The sequence below is a fragment of the Manihot esculenta genome, chromosome 15 (genome assembly GCF_001659605.2).
Source record: "Manihot esculenta cultivar AM560-2 chromosome 15, M.esculenta_v8, whole genome shotgun sequence".
Lineage (NCBI taxonomy): Eukaryota > Viridiplantae > Streptophyta > Magnoliopsida > Malpighiales > Euphorbiaceae > Manihot > Manihot esculenta.
This window is the reverse complement of record NC_035175.2, coordinates 11,417,184-11,436,361: the sequence shown is the minus strand read 5'-3', so window position 1 is coordinate 11,436,361 and position 19,178 is coordinate 11,417,184. Positions and strand designations below refer to the sequence as shown.

Below are 19,178 nucleotides of genomic sequence, written 5' to 3'. Positions count from 1 at the left end.
TTATTTAAATATATTAATGTTATAATTTTTATTAAAAGGTTATATTTTTTATTCAGAATTTATGTCAATAATACTTAAATAAATATTTTAAGAAATGTTTAAATAAATAAAACCAGTAAGTTTAAAACATATAATAAATAAAATTTATGAGTATGTAAATATATATATTTCTTAATTTATTTTATAAAATTACTTTATAAACATATGATATCTTTTTATTCAAATTTACAAAATAAAATATATATTTTTAAAGGAAAACAAAACCTTACTGTATTAAAATTATATTAAATCATAAAAAATATCTTAATTTTGACTTGATTCAGTGACCGGGTTAGAAACGGATACCCGACCGTCCAGATTAAGGATTTTCAGGGCAATGACATGAAGCAAAGGTTCTCCAAGTGGATTGGGCTTTAGTTATCCTAAGCCCAAAAGCCTCTACTGCAATACCTCTTCCTTCTTCGCCGCAGCGAAGGGTTTTGGAAGCTCTCCGAGGACTGTGACATGGCCGGAGAAAAAGAAGAAAGCCAGAAAGTAGAGGAAGAATTGAAACCAGAAAATGAAAATGAAGATGAAGAACCAACAGTGGAAGAAGAGCTTAAAGAGAAACAGAGCGATTCAAAAAGAATGAAGCCATGGGAGCAGCACGCAGCCGTCATAAACTTACCTCGCTTCGATTACAACGCTCCGTCTGCGTTACTTCAGCGCTCTTACTCTGGATTCCTTGTTACTTGCTCCATCAGTGCGCTCTACTTCCTTGCTACTTACTCTTCTATAGCTAACGAGATTCGATATCTTCATTCTATTGACATGTGATCATGCGTTTCTTATTCCAAGTTGACTTGCTTCTATTTTTTTTTTTCTGTTGTTTTCTTACCAGAGAGGGAGAAAAGTGCGACCAAAGAAGTAATGTCCATTCTTGACAAGGTCTGTCTCACTGTTCTTGCGTCTGGGATTTGAACTTTTCCTTCCAATGATTGTGAACTTGTGATGATATTATGTTTCACTTTTTGTGTGATGGCGCATACGTGCTTGTTTTGGGAGGTATCCAATTTTGAGACCAGGGTTCAAGCTATTTATCAAATACCATCACAGAAGTGTATTTTGTCTTAAGGGAAAGTGTAGTTGATGATCATTAAGTTATTCATATCTATTTGGCCTTCTTTATCTCTGCTTTTATATCTCATCGGGACAAAGGTTTTTTGTTGTGCTTTCTCCTTTCTTTTTTTTTTTTTTTTTTGAGGGGGATGCCTAGGATTATCAGGACTTATAGGAATGCATGATGCATCCATCTACTTCAAGAATTCTTAGACTTTGTTATTATACTAGTTTCCCATTATTTGCATATGATACTGATACCATACAATTCTTGTTTGGTGGCTTGTGTAAGTATCCAAGTTTCCAGTGCACCATGTTTATTGAAAAGTTATCAGGAGCTTTTCAAGGTTGAAATCAACCTGTCTGATAGTGGTCTCACTTCTTTGGTAGAATGAAGATATGACTTATCTAGGTTTTCCTCCAGAAGGCAATCCTGAGTATTTGATTTTACAAAGGTGCTGATAACTTTAATGAACTTCCAGAATCTGTCAGTCTTCTGCTTTCTCATTTCAAAACTGATTATTTGAAAAGATATCTTTATCATTTTATAGAAGCTGCAGTTTAACATTTTCGTCCACATAAATTTGGAATTTGGACTGACTTCATAGGAAAAGATGTTGGTATATTTTTAACTTGATTAGAGGAGGAAGGCCTCCCTGGGCATTTTGCTCGACAAATTATGGAGGACTTGAGTACACCTTTCAAGCTATTCTGTTCGAGTTTCATCTATGATATAACTTGAACTTAAGAGTGTCACATATTCAAAATATATTTTTCTGTCATACTAATAGTTCGATTTTGAATTCTCTTGTAGTATATTGGTTCCTATAATTATGCAAACACTGAATGTTTGGAAAGCTCTGATGCAAGCCAAAGCACTAAGAGAAGGAAAACACAGATTGATGAAATAGGTGGAATAAGTGCTGAAGGCATGGAAAGAAAGAGCACTAGTGAGGACACAGGTAAAAGTTTTCTGTCCAAGCAAATAACTATGACTATGAATCAAATCTTTGTGAAGTTTTGGATTTTTCCCATTTGTGATATTATGTGTATTTCCTAATGATAGATGGGCTTTCAGGAAATATGGATTCAATAGAAGAAAAAGGTTCTGTTCTTTCCCTGGTCAAGTTGACGAGGAGTGGTTTGCTTCTCCTGACATTTGCCAGAGAAAATTCTCCCGACCCTGTAGCCATAGTGTCAAATATTTTTCAGTGTGTAGAATCTGGGAGTCTAAGGTCACCTCTGTAAGTTGCCAGTACAACTGTTTGTTATTAAATTATTACTTCTCTTACCAAGGCTTCACTTTATTTTCTCTGTGTGCCTCATTTTCTTCAATTGGTAACAGTTAAACAATATTTTCAATATTTTGGTTTTCTACTTCTTTTTGTAGGCATTCATCTACTACTATTGCAAACTCATCTCTTCCACAGATATTATTACAACTAATCAATTAGATTATCTGTTGTTTCCTTCAAGTCTTTGAGCAGAGATGACTTGTTAGCTTGTTTATCATGTCATGAACCATTTTTCTGTTTTTGTGCATTGCATTTTATTGCATTTCATGAGATACTAACACCTTCTATCGTATATCATGGTTTTGATTATATACTTGAATAACACCTTGAAGCTCATATTTCATTAAATGAAGCTTAAGAAAATAGTATGCCACATTGACATTGGTATTTTTAGAGAAGAGATTTTTCCTTGTGCTATTTGAATTAGCAATTCCAATTTTAAGATCAGAGCTAAATGGAAAGAAAATTAAATAAATTTGTAGATTAACGAACTCCTGAAATAATAATGCTAGTTTCTTGAATAGGAAAATGCCAAGAAAAATGCAAATGATCAAATCATTACAACTTTTAAATTTCTTGATCCTGGATTGTACCGTATAGAAGTCACTAATTGCAGTAGATTGCTGATGTTTAGTTTTCTCAATTCAGAGTCTGGGGAATATATTGTCCTTTGATTAAATTTATTAGATCTAATTTAAACTGGTAATTCATTGATGCAGTTGGTGTCATCGCATTTTCCCGATCCAAGCTACATGTCTTTTGGATGAGAAGGAACTGCGAACAGTTGTATCAAAGCTTGTCCTTCAATTCGTGAATGACAAACAGAACAAACTTGCACATCCTACAAAGGTACAAGTTTTAGTTTGTTATGACTGCAGATGGATAAGCAGTGCTGCACTGTACCTGTAAATGTAATTACGGAATCAGTAGGCCTTATACAAGTTAATTGAACTGTTCATCCTGCCTTCTGATTTGATCTGAGAAGTCTAAGGCTTTCATTGTTCATTATGAATGAACCAAACTATACATGAGTACCTCTGACATTCTATTGATTTGCTCATAAGACAGCTGCGGCTGCCTCCTAAGGGGAAAGAACGGGGGTGGAGGAAAGCAGGACAAAAAGATGGGCATAAAAAGATTTACTCACTCTTGTATCATTTGACTGACTTCTTTAATCAAAACCTGAACTATATTGATGTCAAATGAGAAAAGCAACGGGAACTTCAATTTTGGTGTCCATATCCTTCATGTGCCCTCAACCACCCCCACCCCCCACCCTTTACCTGCAGATATTTACATTTGAGAAATTGGGAAAATATTTTTACTGTTTCTTGGCTGCACTTGTATCCATTTACTGTAGTTAATCCTTTGATCTGTAGTTTGCAGTTGGTTATAACAGAAGAGGTATTGAAGAAACGCAAACAAAGCATGTGAAGGATTCTAATATGTGTTCTTTGTTGGACCGAAATAAATGCTTTGAAATTGTGGCTTCTGTAGTTAAAGAAGCTGTACCAGATTCATCTGTTGATCTCAAGTCTCCAGAGGCAAGAATCTTCTCACCAATTAACAGATGTCAAAAAATATATATATTTGTTTTTCTGTCTTATTTCTACCATGTTCTCACTTATCATATATATCTGTCAGCTTTCCATTCTTGTTGAGCTGCTGCCTCTTTCAAGAGTGCCCAACGGGTCATTACTTGCTGCTGTCTCTGTTCTTCCTCAAAACCTTGTCAGTGTAAAGCCACGACTGTGCATTAAGCCCCTCGTTCCTGATGGCAAAGCAAAGAATGAAGGAGTTAGAAGGTAGTTTTGGTTGCAGAAGAATTGAGAGCAATCATGAATGCAAATGCACACACCATTCTTTGTACGTGGTCATTTATTATCTTTCTTTGCTTTTCTCTTTTCATCCCAATATTAGGCATTTTATTGTAGAAAGTAAGGTGGACTAGTTGTAGCGCTAGTGAGTAAAACCCAAGAGAATTTTCTTTCTCAGGAAAGTTTTAATTTTTGGTTATCTTTTTATTATTATTAGTTTTTATTCGCTTAGGCTCTAAATTTCGTCTTCCATATGAGAAACCTACATTTTCCCCCTTTTTCAATTCCAGATACTGCATTAAACGGCTCGAAGCTCATCAAAATAATGAAGCTTCTATAGCTTCTGAGGAATACAGGCTAACCATGATAAAACTTTGTTCTCCAAACTGAGAAGTTAAGATTTTCATTTGAAATTATGAACTATAGCTTTGACATCTAGTTAATGAAATTCAGTATGGTTGATAATTAAGCCTAAACATTATCTTTTTATTTTTTTTCAAAAAGAAGTATATTTTAGTTTAGTTGAATGAAATTTGGGCTTAGAAAGATCATCGCATGGGATTTTTAATGAAAATTTAAGGTAAGTTTCCACATTTTATGTTCTTAAATTTCTCTAATTTGTTCCTAGGGTTCTAAAATTGAGCGTATTTAATGAGATTTTCCCTTAAAAAGAAAAACCATTAGGAGTGATTTATGAGAATCTCATGATTATAAGAAAAATCATAAGATTGATTTTAGGAGTGATTTTATTATTGATAATGTTTCATATATGCTTTGTACATATTCCATTATAAATATGGAGTTCTATGCACATTATGAAAAAATATAGTGGCAGCCCCATATCTTTATAATAATAATTTTATCTCCATGGTGAAATATTATATATTACTTTCTGTATTTTTATAAAAACTATTTAATATTTATAATTATAAAAAATCAATAAATTACTCTCCATCGTAAAAAATAAATTTAAATCACAATTGTTTTGATATATTTAAAGAATAATTTGCTATAAAAATTGAAACTGAAGGATTAAATTGTTGAAACAACTACCCAAATCGCCTTCTCTTTTTAACACATGCAATGCAATATTTTCTGCGACTAAGTACAATAGTGGATCATATACTAAACCAAATGGGTTCCAACGAATAGGAATGGCCAAAGATGTTCAAAGCAAAAAAAAAAAAAACAGAAAAAAAAAAGAAAAAGAATGAGAACGGGTAAAATCTAAAAGAGGACTAAAAATTAATTAATGGACTAAGAAATAGTTCAAAGATTACAGAAAAATTACAAAACTTCTAGTCTTCTACAAAAACAGATGAATTTTCTTTACATTAAGTACCACAAAGAGCAATAGATAGATCTAAGTTGACACTACGTTTTCCTGATGCAGACCCAGAACAATCTTTGAAAATGGACCTAGAGACATACGACGAGAATGCCTCGCTCATCTCACTCGTACATGACGATGGACAAGGCAACGACAGTGATAATGACAACTCACAGCAGCCGCTGCCGCTGCCACCGCGGCCCTCTTCTTCATCTTCTCTTCTACGTCTTCTGCTTCTAGTAGCCTCAGGTTTCCATATATGTGATTCCAGTTTGCACTTTCCTTGCTCTTGCTTGGCAATCTGCAATGCAAAATGGGAACAGAAAATTAATTTTCTTACTATATGCTCATATCCTTCTAATGATATAAAAATGAACTGGGACTGTGAAGAACTGATTGTAGAGTTGATAATTCAAAATTTTTAGTATATAGAAAGAATAGACTTGGGGCTGCTACGTACAAAGTAAAGATGAAGCAGGCCAATAATTCAATAAAAGAGAAGCTGTACTATTATTAAGATCTATAGGATCTAGACCGCAGAAGTACTGTGTGCATCGTATGCAATGATAAATTAAGAACTATTTTGAATTTCCCTCATGTCTTCCCCATCAAAGGTCCCCCATTTACAATAGTGACACTGGACCACAGAACACAAGATTTTCTACCCATTCAATCATTTCTGGTAGGTGGGTTATGAAAATTCAAAACTGGGTCATGAAAATTAGGAAAACCCTTCAAAATCAGGTTTAGTAATTACTAGTTAGTAGGGATGCTAAGGCTCAAAGAAGTAATCTGAGAGGAAGCTGATTGTCGGATCCAATTGCAAGCCCTACCGGCTGAGCTATATCCCCCGGGCCAAGTGGAGCGTGCACGAAAGAGTTTTTTCTTCTTTTTTTTTTTTTGGTTGAAGGTATGCACCAAGGACTCATTTGTCAATATGAATGTGAATATGCATATGTAAACTTAAATGCACTAACTGAACAAAAGATGAAAAATGAGCTGCCTCAGCTAAAAGGGTGTCATGTGTAGAAATTTTCTTAATGAATAGCTGTTAAAGTAGACTTTGTGAGTGATGAATGGCCTACTTAACCCAGTAAAGAAACAAGTTAGGCTAATAAAAAAAGCAGTATTCTACCGTGCAAAGGTGAAAAAAAGAAACATATCCAGTGAGAAAGTGTCCAAATTCCAAGTCCTAGCCGTAGCAGGAGAACACTTTAACAAATATTAAAGCTGCAAAAATGGGAACACTTTGCAACCATAGAGGTTGACTTGAAAAGCATGGATAATTCACACCACTGCTGGTCATGCGAGTGATTAACTGGAAACTGCAAAACAGGCTTCTTTTTACAAGGACTTGGTTGAAAGTTCGAAACTTTGAAAAGGTGAAAACTAAAAACCAATATTACACTCCACCCCAGTAAAAAAGCTGGCCGACCTGTGAGAGAGAGAGAGGGTTTTTATAGTGTACCTTGAGGAAATCAGATTCTTCCACTGCATAATTGAAGGTGTTGAGGCTGCAAAGATCATGTGGCAGAGAAAAGGCTGTGGGTTCGGGCTTAGAATGGGTCTGTTCCCATCTGAAACCACCACCATTACCCTCTTTCATTCTCATATAATCATCAAGAGAGTACGGATTCGTGACTGTCTCACATATTCCTTGGCTGCATTGCAGGTTTTGATCAGAGATTGAACTCCTGGTCTCGATTCTTGCTCTGCAGAAAAGAGAGATCAAACAAAAAGAACTTGAAACAAAAGTAAGAGATGAAAGGAAAAGATCATGCAACAGTGCAAATCTTGTTTTATTTCGTTCTTGGACTATCCAAGTTTTCTGATATTTGGAAAAGCTAAGCTGACCTTTTTGAAGGGATAGTACTGTAGATGAAGTGAGAATCTGATTCTTCAATGGGTTTTATTTCATCGACACATCCATCATGGTCCTCAAAAGATTGTCTCCTTTGATGGGTAGAGCTCTTATCTGTCACAGAGAGCGACCAAACAAAGGCATTAAAAAATAAACGTCAAGTGAAAGAAGTGATGAGCCTTCCACGAGTACACTTTGTAGATAGCTTTTAACATGGCACATGTGTATCTTCAATGGCATTTAACATGGCTTGATATATACACAGAACATCAAGAACAGCTAGAGTGGCAAATTGGGGTTGTGGGTTTCATCAGAAATGCTAATATTAGAAGATTTGAAAAGCGATGCAGGATTATTATGTTCTTGACTCTTTTGGCATAAACTCAAGCAGAAATGAAGGGATAATAAATGAAGTGAGGCTCATACTCTTTTCCAAAACATACGTTTTCATGTGAAACCCAGTTCAAAATCTTTTGACTTTGAAATCCCGATAAAAACCATTAGAGGAAAGTATCATATAAAGCCTGCCATTAATGCATTTACGCAAACAACGATGGATGATTCAGAACCTGATGAAGATATGAAACATGAAAGAGGCTTGAGGCTACGGTGGTTGAAATATATATAGTGCCCTAAATATATTTCTCAGTCAATATGCACATGTGCAAATATATACCTTGTTTGCCCAGATCACTCCTCATGCTTCGATACATCTACGCAAACCAAAGGAAAACTAAGTTAGCAAAAAACGAGTTAAGTGAGGGTGTGTAAACATCTGGAGCAGACTAGAAACTCGAACACGAATCGAGAAGAAGACGCAAGAGATGGGGGGCGGCATCAAAAGGAGAAGGCGAAAGAAATTAAGGGCAACCTGGAGATGGCTCTTCACATGTGAAATGGTGAGTCCCTTCACATCCATCAACTGAAGAACGAGTTTAGGCGTGGCTTCTACAAAGAGAAAAAACAATCACATAACCAAAGAAACTGAACAAACCGAACATATAGAAACCTTGTAGACGCAGAAACAGTAGATGAAAAAACCAAGCATATAATCCGATACTTACTGTCTTGACCACCAAGCCTTTCAATAGCATGAACAAAGCAATGATGCAGCTCAGGAGTCCATCTCAAGCGAGGAACCTTTGATCTTATATACTGCCTCACAGTCCCACTTCTCCCACAACTCCCCATGTGTTGTTCTCGTCTCCACCTCCTATAATCCTTTCAAAATCCAACTGAGTACCTAAAAGATCTCTCCTTTTCACCTCAAAACGACGTTTCACCAACTGGGTCCTCTTAAAACACCTCTCCTTTAATAAACTCTACCCTCTAAAATGCGGTTGATGGAGTCCTCGTCGTTGCACAAAACCTTGTTGGAAGTGTGGAGCTGAGGTATATATAACAAGAACATGCGAAGGAGGCTCAAAGGAGAGTGTCGATTCTGAAGTGTATCAAAGCAAAGAAGGGAACTTTCTCTTTTTTGGGTTTTGATAGAGAGAGAGAGAGGAGAGATCACGAGAAAATGAAGAGACGTTGCTGTAAATTCCTTAAGGAGGACTGATAATACCCTGCCTGCTGCTTCTGGTTCAGAGTTCTGTTTCTACCCTCTCTCTTTCGCAGATGGTGCAGAGAAAGAGAGAATTAAAGAGAATTCTTATAATCACGAGTTTCTAATCTTGTTTCTCTTCTTCTTCGCCGAAAATCATACCCCTACGCCATGCCATGCTCTAATATAAACACCATCCAGCACCAGCAACCCTCGCCCCACACCAGCCAACTGCTTTCCTTTGACCTTTGCTTTCTATCTCTCTAACTATGAAAATGGAAGACAAAATCATCTTATATTATAATACGCCAACGTCGTCATGATCACAAAATGCCCATCCAACTCTTTTTATTTTTTTACTTTTCTATTTTTTGCATCTAATTTCGAACACGGCCTCGCTGTCGCTCCCCCTCCTTCTCTTGTCTTCACTCTGCCAAATCCACGGGGCCCTCCTTTTTTCTTAATGACCAACTTGCCCCTATCAATTTCATCCAATCCTCTCTTTATCTCCACTTCAAATCATTTTTGTCTTTATCTATTTTCCTTTTATATATATAATAGGAACATATTATTATAATATATTTAATTTTATTTTAAAAATAATCTTTCATTAATTATTATTTTATTATTTTTAATATAAATAAGATAAAGTCGGTTATCATTTGGGCTTAATTGAGAAATTAATTATAAAAATTTAATATTTTTGTAAATATTGTATTTATCTATTTATGAAAAGGACGAAATTATCAATATTCGGATTTTAAAAATTCCATAACATTAATACCAAAAATAAAAACAAGGATAGAATTGTATTATTCAAATGAAAAAGATTACATTTGTCATTTTGTTGAATGGGCCACGCTTCCACTGTGTAAATTGATAACCATGTTTTTCTTTTCAGTAAATTCAATTCCAACAATAGTATTTGGAAATAAAAATAATATTATATTTATTTTAAAGAAAAACGATACAATTCAAAATTGGATAAATTATTTTCCATGTAATTACTATAATTAATTAATTATTTATTTTTATAATTTCAAACATACATTCACTTCACAAATGAATTAAAGGATTTAATTTTATAAAATAAATAACTTTTTAATTGTGATTTTAAAATATAAATAAATAATTCTCTTAATATTAATTTATTATTGTAATTAATATGGTTGTTAAGCTAATTTTTACTATAAATTTCCGGTTATAATGGAGATTTTAATATGTTGGTGAAGTTTGGTTACCTATTGATTAATATTTTTACGCTGTAAAATATAAAATAATTACTGCGAAGGGAGACGGTTAATTAACAGAGCGCGTGATGCGCACTCGTGAGACACAGTCAAGGCCTGGCGTGCCTCATGATCACGTCAAGGCTTTATAAGTCAACCAAATTCTGGCAGAAAGAGACACGAAAGCCAAACCCACGAGAATAATATATATAATCTGCTACTGAAATCCACACCGTCCATTTCGTTGTATCCCTGGATTTAATCGACGGTGAGATGGTGAGAAAGAAGATCACGTCACTGGGGAAGAATTCGGATTATGAAATTTCTAAGCAAATCAATCACGTTTAATTTTTCTTCTTTTATTATTTTTTTTTTTAAAGAAAGAAAAAAGTGGCAGAGCTAAGTTAGAGTTGTAGGCTTAGAACAGAAGAATTGCGGGCGCGACCATACACAGGTCTGTATTGACGGTGCCTACTCTTTGAAATACTCGTGTCAATCTTCATAAGAATAAATTCATTTAATTAATTTATGTAAATTTCATCGTAAATATTTAATTTAACAATTAATAAATTTAATATCTTAATATTTTATCTATGCATTTTATAAAGTAATTATTTTATAAAAAATAATTCAAATAAAGCATGATTTTATTTATTTTAAAATGAATTTAAAGAGATTGAATGAAATTTAGTAAAATAAATATAATTCAACTCCTGATTTTGATAATATGATAATATAAAAATATGTAAAACTCATAATTAATTAGTTAATTCAAACTTTGCCTAAAAATTCTAATAATATATTCAACTTATACTATTAGCTATTTGACTTTTATGATTTTATCTTAATAATTAATAAATTATTAATTGAATAACTTTAGTTTATTTATTTATTTATTACACACGTGCTAATTTTAGCAACAAAGTTAATTCGTTTTTAATAGTTTTTAGCTAATTTCTACTATTTTTTACATAATAAATAAAATATTAAAAAAGGGGAACATATGATATCTTTGTTCTTATTCTCATGATCTATAGTCCTCTCCACAAGTCATGGATGATCCAAATTCTAATAATACAAATTTTTTCAAGCTTTTGTCTTTTAATTATTTTATTGGAAAAATTATTTTTTAGTCCCTGAGATTTAACGTAATTAATACTTATGTCCCTCTATTTTAGCGACCCAACACTTAAGTCCCTCACTTTTTTTTGTTTAAATTCGTAGTCCTTCCGTCTAAAATAGCCGTTTGGGACATATGAATTGATAAAATTAACCATCACTAAAAATCCCGCTATTTCAAAATCACAAAACCCAAATCCAAATGCCTCTTCTTCTTCTTCTTCTTCCAACCCTTTCAGCAACTTCTTCTTCTTCTTCTTCTTCTTTCTTCTTTTTCTTCCTACCCTTTCTGCAACTTCTTCTTCTTCCTACCCTTTCTTGTTCTTCTTCCTACCCTTTATTGTTCTTCTTCCTACCCTTTCTGCAACTTCTTATTCTTCTTCCTACCCTTTCTGCAACTTCTTCTTCTTCTTCCTACCCTTTCTTCTTCCTACCCTTTCTTCTTCCTACCCTTTCTGTAATTTCTTCTTCTTCTTCCTACCCTTTCTGCAACTTCTTCTTATTCTTCCTATTCTTTCTGCAATTTCTTTTTCTTCTTCTTCTTCTTCCTACCCTTTCTGCAACTTCTTTTTCTTCTTCTTTTTCCTACCCTTTCTTCTTCTTCTTCTTCTTTCTTCTTTTTCTTCCTACCCTTTCTGCAACTTCTTCTTCTTCCTACCCTTTCTTGTTCTTCTTCCTACCCTTTCTGCAACTTCTTATTCTTCTTCCTACCCTTTCTGCAACTTCTTCTTCTTCTTCCTACCCTTTCTTCTTCCTACCCTTTCTGTAATTTCTTCTTCTTCTTCCTACCCTTTCTGCAACTTCTTCTTATTCTTCCTATTCTTTCTGCAATTTCTTTTTATTCTTCTTCTTCTTCCTACCCTTTCTGCAACTTCTTTTTCTTCTTCTTTTTCCTACCCTTTCTGCAACCGGATAAAACATGAATGAGAAAAAAAATAGGGATTTCACAATGAGAGAAGGTTATTTTTGGAAAAAATTATCACCTCTCACCTTTGACTCTTTGACCAAATGGTTTAAATGGACGGAAGGACTACGAATTTAGACGGAAAAAAAAGTGAAATACTTAAGTGTTGGGTCGCCAAAATAGAGGGACAAAAGTATTAATTACATTAAATTTCAGGGACTAAAAAATAATTTTTCCTATTTTATTGAAAACTTTAACTCGAGGGCTGATTAATAAGGTTACATCTTTGGAAAAATACTTTATAGTTTCTGTAGCTCTATTTTTAAAAAATTTAAAAATGAATGATTAATTGATTTTTTTTGAAATAAATGATAGATTAAATTTAAGAAAGAGAAAATTATTTTTTAATTTATGAGATATAATATAATTAATGGGTTGATTTTTTTATTTTTAAAATTTAATATTTTTATCTTTAAATTTTAATTTCAGTAAAATTAAATATTATTTCATTAAAGTAAAATTAAATATCATTTCGTTAAAAATAGGGGTGTAAACGAACCGAGCCGAGCCGAGCTTTGAAGAGCTCAACCTTGGTTCATTAAAATTTTTTCGAACTCGAGCCGAATTCGAGCTTTACTCATATCAAACTCGAGCCGAGTATTAAGAAGTTCAAGTTTGGCTCGTTTAGCAAACGAGCTTAGACGAGTCGAACTTTATCGAGCTGAGTCGAGCTTTAATCGAGCTGAGTCTCGAATAGTTCACGAGTAATTTAATTTATTTACATGTATAATGAATTTTAGTTTAAAACTAATAAGTTTAAAACTAAAATAATTTTAGTTAAATAAGTATATCTACAAATTAGTATGTAAACTTATAAAGATGAGTTTTTAAATCTCAATGATTAAAATATATGCAAGTTTAAGGGTGTAACTAAACTATATAGAGCTGAATTTTAAAAAATTTAGATTTGGCTCATTAAAGTATATGCAGAGTTTGAGTTTATTTCTCTTATGATAGTAATTTCAGTTTGCTTAACGCGACTGTTCACGAATCTATTCGCGAATCTGCTCATGAACTCATAAACGAGCCGAGTTTACGAGTCGAATACTATGGAGCTCAAGTTTGACTCGTTTACCAAACGAGCCTAAAAATTAAGCTCGAACTTGGCTCGTTTACAAATCGAGTCGAGCTCGGTCGAGTTTTTATCGAATCGAATCTCGAATAGCTCACGAACAGTTTGGTTCATTTACACCCCTAGTTAAAAATGCCTGTTAGTAACAGAAAAAATAACTGAATTATTATTTTTAAAATTTAAATATTTTAGTTTTTAAAATTTAATTTTTATAAATTTGTAGGTCTCTTTCAAAAAATTAAAAGAAAAAATATGTTTTTACCTCTAAAATATTATATAATTAATAGATTTGTTCTTCTATTTCTTAAATTCAACACTTTAATTTTTAAATTTTAATTTAATCAAAATTCAAAAAAAAAATCTCAACACAGTCTCAATAAATAAATAAAAATTTTAATAAATTTAAAATTTAAATTCAGTAAAGATAAAAAATTTAAATATATAAAATTTAAATTATTAAAAATAAAAAATTAAAATATAATAAAAATTATTTTTATGATATCGTTTACTATTGAATCTGGTGTGCCATTTGAAAAATTTATTACAATATCTTTAATAACTTTTAATTAAAAAGAAATATTTTTAATATTTTAAAAAGTTTATCAATTAATTTTTCTGTTAATTTTAATCATTAAATATTATAAAAAAATTTAAAATATTCTTTATATAAATAGATTAATTAATAAATTTTTTAATAATTTAAAAAATTAATTAATAATTTTTTTTAAACTATAAAAACTAAATAGTAATAAAATTAATATATAAATTAATCAGTAATTTTTTTAAAATATTAAAAATATTTTAATATTTTTTTAAAATTAAAAAAATAAATAATAAATTTTTTTATATTATATTCACTAAATAATAATATTTTATTTTATTATTGATAATAATATTTTTAAAATAATATTTATTTTTTAATTAAATAAAAATTATTGACTTTAACAAAAAAATTTTTATAAAATACTTTTAATTTTAACGAAACTATATTTAAAAATAAAAATTTTAAATTTTAAAAATAAAATTTTTAAATTTATTAATTATATTATATCTCGTTAATTAAAAAATAATTTTTCGAAATAACACAACCTGATTCACCGGAAATAATAATAAAAAAGGAGCATCAACTGCGGTGAGCGAGGCGAAGGCAAATCGCATTTACTAAAATAGCAGAGGGCAGTACCGTTCGCAGGTACAACTCTCTCTCTTCTCAAAGAATATCCATATTTTCTGTCGCCTTATAGGGAATTATCATTGCTCTGTTCTGTTGTACGCTCTCTTCTTGGGATACGCGCACTTCTACGCTTCCTCTCCCCACGCGTATTTCCTTTTTCCCCTTTTTACCCTTCTGCTGCCAAACTCCAAGTGGGAAATGAAAATGCATTCCCACACTCCGATCATGCGCGTGATTGAATGAATACTCTCTCTCTAAAGGAAAAAAAAAATGTTTTTGGGTTTCGAAGCGATTGCGTTTACTTTGGGTGCAAGTAGTGATCTGATGTGGCAGGTGTATAGGGTTTGGCTTCTGTGTTATGCACTTGTGATATGATTGATTAGACTATTGGGCCTGGATTCTTCAGTAACTATTTGTCTCATGTGCTTTTTTTTTTTTTTAAGATTATGTTCTCTTTTATAAATTGTTGTTTATTCAAGAAAAAGTTGGATGGAAAAAAATATAGGGAGAAAATAACTTCAAAATGATAATTTTTTTATTTAGAAAGTGAAGAGAAATAAGAGAGAGAGAAAATATAGCTTATTTTACTTTTGATTATTTTCTCTTTAAATTGGAAAGAAAATAATAAAAATTATCTTTTCAATTTAAAATTATATTTATCTCTTTAATTTTTAATTTTATATAAAAATAAAGGATAGATTAATTATTTAAAAAAACATTATTATTTTTTTCACTAAAATTACTTTGATATTGTTTTAATTTTATTATTGAGTTTAAAATAATATTTAAAAATTAATTTAATTTTTAATATTATTTTAATATGAAATAATATCTTTATAATTTTATTAAATAGATAATTTAATTTTTTTAAAAAATTCAAATTAACTTAATTTAATTAATTATAAAATTTTTATATAAATTTAACACACTCGCATGTACACTTATATATAATAGTATTATCTTATATGTTTTTATACCTGTTTCATTGTTTTTAAATATAATAAAAATTATATTACACAAATATTTTAATATTTTTATTTTTATTATAAAAATACATAGTATGATTTAATTCTATAATAAAATATTAAAATTATAATATTATAAATAAAAATTTAAATTATATAATTAACTAAACTAATTATTACTTATACATATATAAATCAATTTATAACAATAAAATTCATAAAACTATAAACAAAAAAATAATTATATTTACACTCTAATTTTTTAAAAATAACAATAAAAATATAATATTATAATTAACACATCAGATATATACAAAAATAAGCATTTGTCTTGATTTTGTGTGGTAATATATAACTCATTTTCTTTTTTTTTTTTTAAATATTTTTAAAAGTGATAATTATTTTTTAAAATTAGTTATTTCTAAATGTATTATAATATGTTAATTCTAAAAAATTCATATTCCTTTAGCGAAATTGATGTACAATAACAGTATAAAGTAAAAATTTATCGATATAAAAATAATAATATTTTATATATATATACTTTCATTAATTTTTAAGTAATTTAATATTAATATATGAAAGTTTTTATTAATTTTATTTAATAAGGATAGAGTTATATAAACCAGAAAATTTTAAAAATAATATTAACTTTTATTTTTTATATAAACTCTTATTAATTTTTTAAATAATTTAATATTAATACATAAAAATATATAACCATCTAAAAGATATTTCAGACAAATTATTATGAACCTTTTAAAATTAAAACCATTAATTATTTTATTAATTTAGATGAATAAACATTAAATCATAATATCAAGATTGAGGTATCACTTAATTAGAAGGCAAGGGTTGATCAAATTATGAAAGTAGAAAAGAGCAACTCAAATTAAATAACTATAAATTTATTAAATAACTAATATATTATTAACCACCGATACGATGGCAAAGACAATCAACAAATGAAATTTTATAAAGTTACCGTTTTACCCTTTACCCCCGATAGAACGAATTGAACGGTAGAAAGCTGGTTTATTGCGGCTTGTTTTGACTTGGCCTAACAACGAAATCAATCCCATCAGCGGGGGGAGATGGGTCAAGGCCTTCCCCTCTTTCCATGTGCCCCCGATGGGACTTCCGTCAACGTGTCACTCTTCGCTTTGCTTCTTCCTTCCTCCTTTGCCCTCTCACTGGGTGTGAGTTTTTGTCAAATAATAAACCAATAATATATATATATATATATTTTAAAAAATTTAAATTTAATTTGATGAATGTTTTTATAAAAATTTAAGAATTTATTTTCATTTTTAATTAATTACCTATAATTTAATGACCAGAAGCAACTTAATTAATCAATTTCTATACATAATATATAAATTATAATTTAATACCTTATGAACTATAAATTTAATTTGATGAATATTTTATTATTATTATTATTATTATTATTATTATTATTATTTACAATTAAAATAACATTGCAAAAATTTTATTAATAATTTATCAATTACAGAAAACAAATTTTAAAAATGTTAAATACTTAAATTTAAGTTCAAAACTTCCAATAAGAGAAAATGAGGAGCCAATGGGTATTAAAGAAAAGGGGAAGGGGTTGGAGGCCGAGGAGGAGGAGGCAAGGAGTCAGATAAAAAAGGAGGAGCCAGTGGGTATTAAATGAAAAATAGGAAAAATCTGGGATGCAATAATGACGATGATGGGAAATGGCAGAGAAAAAGGAATGATGGAAATTCCTGCACAAATGGAATGATTCAATAGATAGGTATAGAGTAAAAATCCAAAGCTGCTTCCAAAAACCCTATTTATTGTTTTTCTGATTTCTGAAATTTTTGCAGCTGCAAAAATCCAACAGATTTTTGTTTTCTTCAGGGTGAAAATCAGGGATAAATTGGACGGGGCGGCTTCGAGGTCGCCGATCGAGTACTTTTTGGCGTGTGCGTGCAGCTAATTTTTTTTTTTTATTTATTTTATTAAAACAATCAACAAATAAATAAAAATTTCCGAGTTGTTCGAGAAGTGTGCAGTGTGCAGAGCAAAATTTGAGAATGGGATTGCAAAATCTGCTTTGATCCCAATGAAGGAAAACGGTGGCTGCTTCTTCTTTCTATTTGAATTTGCAATTTCCATGGTTGAATTGGCAGATACTGGAGTTGTCTTTTATGAGGAGTCTCGTCATATCGCCGATCTGAAAACAGAGAGAGAGAGAGAAGTGACGTAGACTACGTGAGTATGCGTGTGGTGGAGCTAAGAGCTACGAGATGGTGGTGAATGCTCTCTGCATATTCTCATTAGTAAGAGATGCCTAATCACTTCTTCATCCGTATTCTCTCATTCTCTCTTTTCTTAGGTCTCGTCTTTTCATATTTCATTTTTTAACTTTTTTAATTATTACATTTCTATAAAACATAATTATTTAATTTTTATAATTCATAAATATTATTGGAATATTAAAAAAAAAAAAAAAAACTGAGATTATTTGTGGGTGAGCAAAGTTGAGGCCACGTGAGGTGTTTTGGTAACATGAAGTGGTACACTAATTAAAGTTTGAAATTTAGTAGCAAAACCATTTTGAGTCAAAAAAAATAAGTGAGGTAAAAGCAGCAGCCAGCTTAGCTCCACCATTTCCACAACTTTGCCTAGACTCAAGCTCACCCACACACAATAAATCCAACAAACAGTAACCCTTGAAAGGGACATTACAATTCACCCACCACTTTTTAGATCTGTTAACATTTTGAATCTCTATTTTATAGTTTAGAAATAAATTTAACTTTTTAATCCTTGCATATATTTAATTTGCTAGTTATAGACTCTATAAGAAACTGTATATAACAAACATGTTGACCAAATCTTATGTGCATACCCTTTTATTTTTTTGACCAAATTGTGAAATCCAATTAAAATTTTGAACATGTAGAACATCCACTGTATTCCTTATATTGCTTTTTCTCGTGCATTGAAGACCTTTCATATATGACAATTGCCAGTTTTGGGTAGTGGAAAAGTTAAAGAAGAATTGGATCCTTAGGGTCAAATGAGACACAATATCATAACAAAGACAATTCTCTTCCTTCTATAACTTCTATATTATTAAATAGAGAAATTGAATTCAAAAGTTTCTTTTTTGACTGGTTTTTCAAGAGTATATATGAAAAGATTGTCAATTTGACTAAATTTAATTAAAAATAAATAAATTTTAATTTTTATAATTAAATTTTATCTCGTATAATTATATATATTCTCAATTTATTGATTTAAGATTAAATCATATTTATATTGGATATTATAATTTTTTTAAAATATGTTTTGAATTATAAATTAAATGTAAATTAATTAAGCATGAATGAAAGCTACATAGAATGATGGAATGAAGAATGGGGGAAAACATGATAGAGGGGTTTGATTTGATGGAAGAAAAGGGAAAAAAATTCATTCATATAAGTTAGCTAGAGAATGAATAATGATTGAAGAAAGGTACCCACCATTTTGACTTTCTCAACTCAAGGTATTGAATTAGGTAGAAAAGTTTGAATAATTGTGTTTGCTTTTATTGATTGAAGAGACATCTCCCCCTCATCATCCAATTTACTGGATTACATATGTTTACCTTTCTCTTCTACCCCACCTCCACATTAAAAAAAAAATGAATTTTAATAAATAATTTAATTTCAAAATTAGAACAATTTT

General features: G+C 30.6%; 2 protein-coding genes and 1 long non-coding RNA gene across 4 annotated transcripts; 2 read left to right on the top strand and 1 right to left on the bottom strand.

The window, feature by feature from the left end:
• Positions 1–407: 407 nt before the first annotated feature.
• On the top strand, positions 408–4,409 carry LOC110600802. 2 transcript variants are annotated; one of them, XM_021737686.2, is made up of 7 exons: positions 408–742; positions 881–927; positions 1,913–2,060; positions 2,165–2,342; positions 3,113–3,242; positions 3,773–3,937; positions 4,038–4,409. In XM_021737686.2, the coding sequence occupies exons 1-7, from the start codon at positions 505–507 to the stop codon at positions 4,200–4,202; spliced, it is 1,071 nt and encodes a 356-aa protein (XP_021593378.1). In that variant the 5' UTR covers positions 408–504; the 3' UTR covers positions 4,203–4,409. The 2 variants fall into 2 exon arrangements, with proteins under 2 accessions (XP_021593378.1, XP_021593380.1); XM_021737688.2 differs by having other exon boundaries at positions 409–742; positions 2,177–2,342.
• A 1,022-nt stretch (positions 4,410–5,431) lies between these two features.
• Positions 5,432–9,243, bottom strand: LOC110600922 (myb family transcription factor MOF1). Its single transcript, XM_021737854.2, has 6 exons — positions 8,466–9,243; positions 8,273–8,349; positions 8,078–8,114; positions 7,395–7,515; positions 7,009–7,252; positions 5,432–5,841 (listed from the first exon to the last, which is right to left on the bottom strand). Exons 1-6 carry the CDS (start codon positions 8,590–8,592, stop codon positions 5,545–5,547), a joined length of 903 nt encoding a protein of 300 aa, XP_021593546.1. The 5' UTR covers positions 8,593–9,243; the 3' UTR covers positions 5,432–5,544.
• A 7,807-nt stretch (positions 9,244–17,050) lies between these two features.
• On the top strand, positions 17,051–17,470 carry LOC110602728. The gene is made up of 2 exons (XR_006348838.1): positions 17,051–17,253; positions 17,361–17,470. It is a non-coding gene; the product is annotated as an uncharacterized LOC110602728 (long non-coding RNA).
• The last annotated feature ends 1,708 nt before the right edge of the window (positions 17,471–19,178 follow it).

Bases quoted from the DNA above. Each gene is read 5' to 3' on its own strand.
- LOC110600802 (XM_021737686.2), top strand. From the start codon at position 505: ATGGCCGGAGAAAAAGAAGAAAGCCAGAAAGTAGAGGAAGAATTGAAA. The intron at 2,061-2,164 runs GTAAAAGTTTTC...TCCTAATGATAG, and splicing joins GAGCACTAGTGAGGACACAG to ATGGGCTTTCAGGAAATATG. The intron at 3,938-4,037 runs GCAAGAATCTTC...TATATCTGTCAG, and splicing joins TTGATCTCAAGTCTCCAGAG to CTTTCCATTCTTGTTGAGCT.
- LOC110600922 (XM_021737854.2), bottom strand. From the start codon at position 8,592: ATGGGGAGTTGTGGGAGAAGTGGGACTGTGAGGCAGTATATAAGATCA. The intron at 8,115-8,272 runs GTTGCCCTTAAT...TGGTTTGCGTAG, and splicing joins ATGTGAAGAGCCATCTCCAG to ATGTATCGAAGCATGAGGAG. The intron at 7,253-7,394 runs GTCAGCTTAGCT...TCTTTTCTGCAG, and splicing joins AGTACTATCCCTTCAAAAAG to AGCAAGAATCGAGACCAGGA.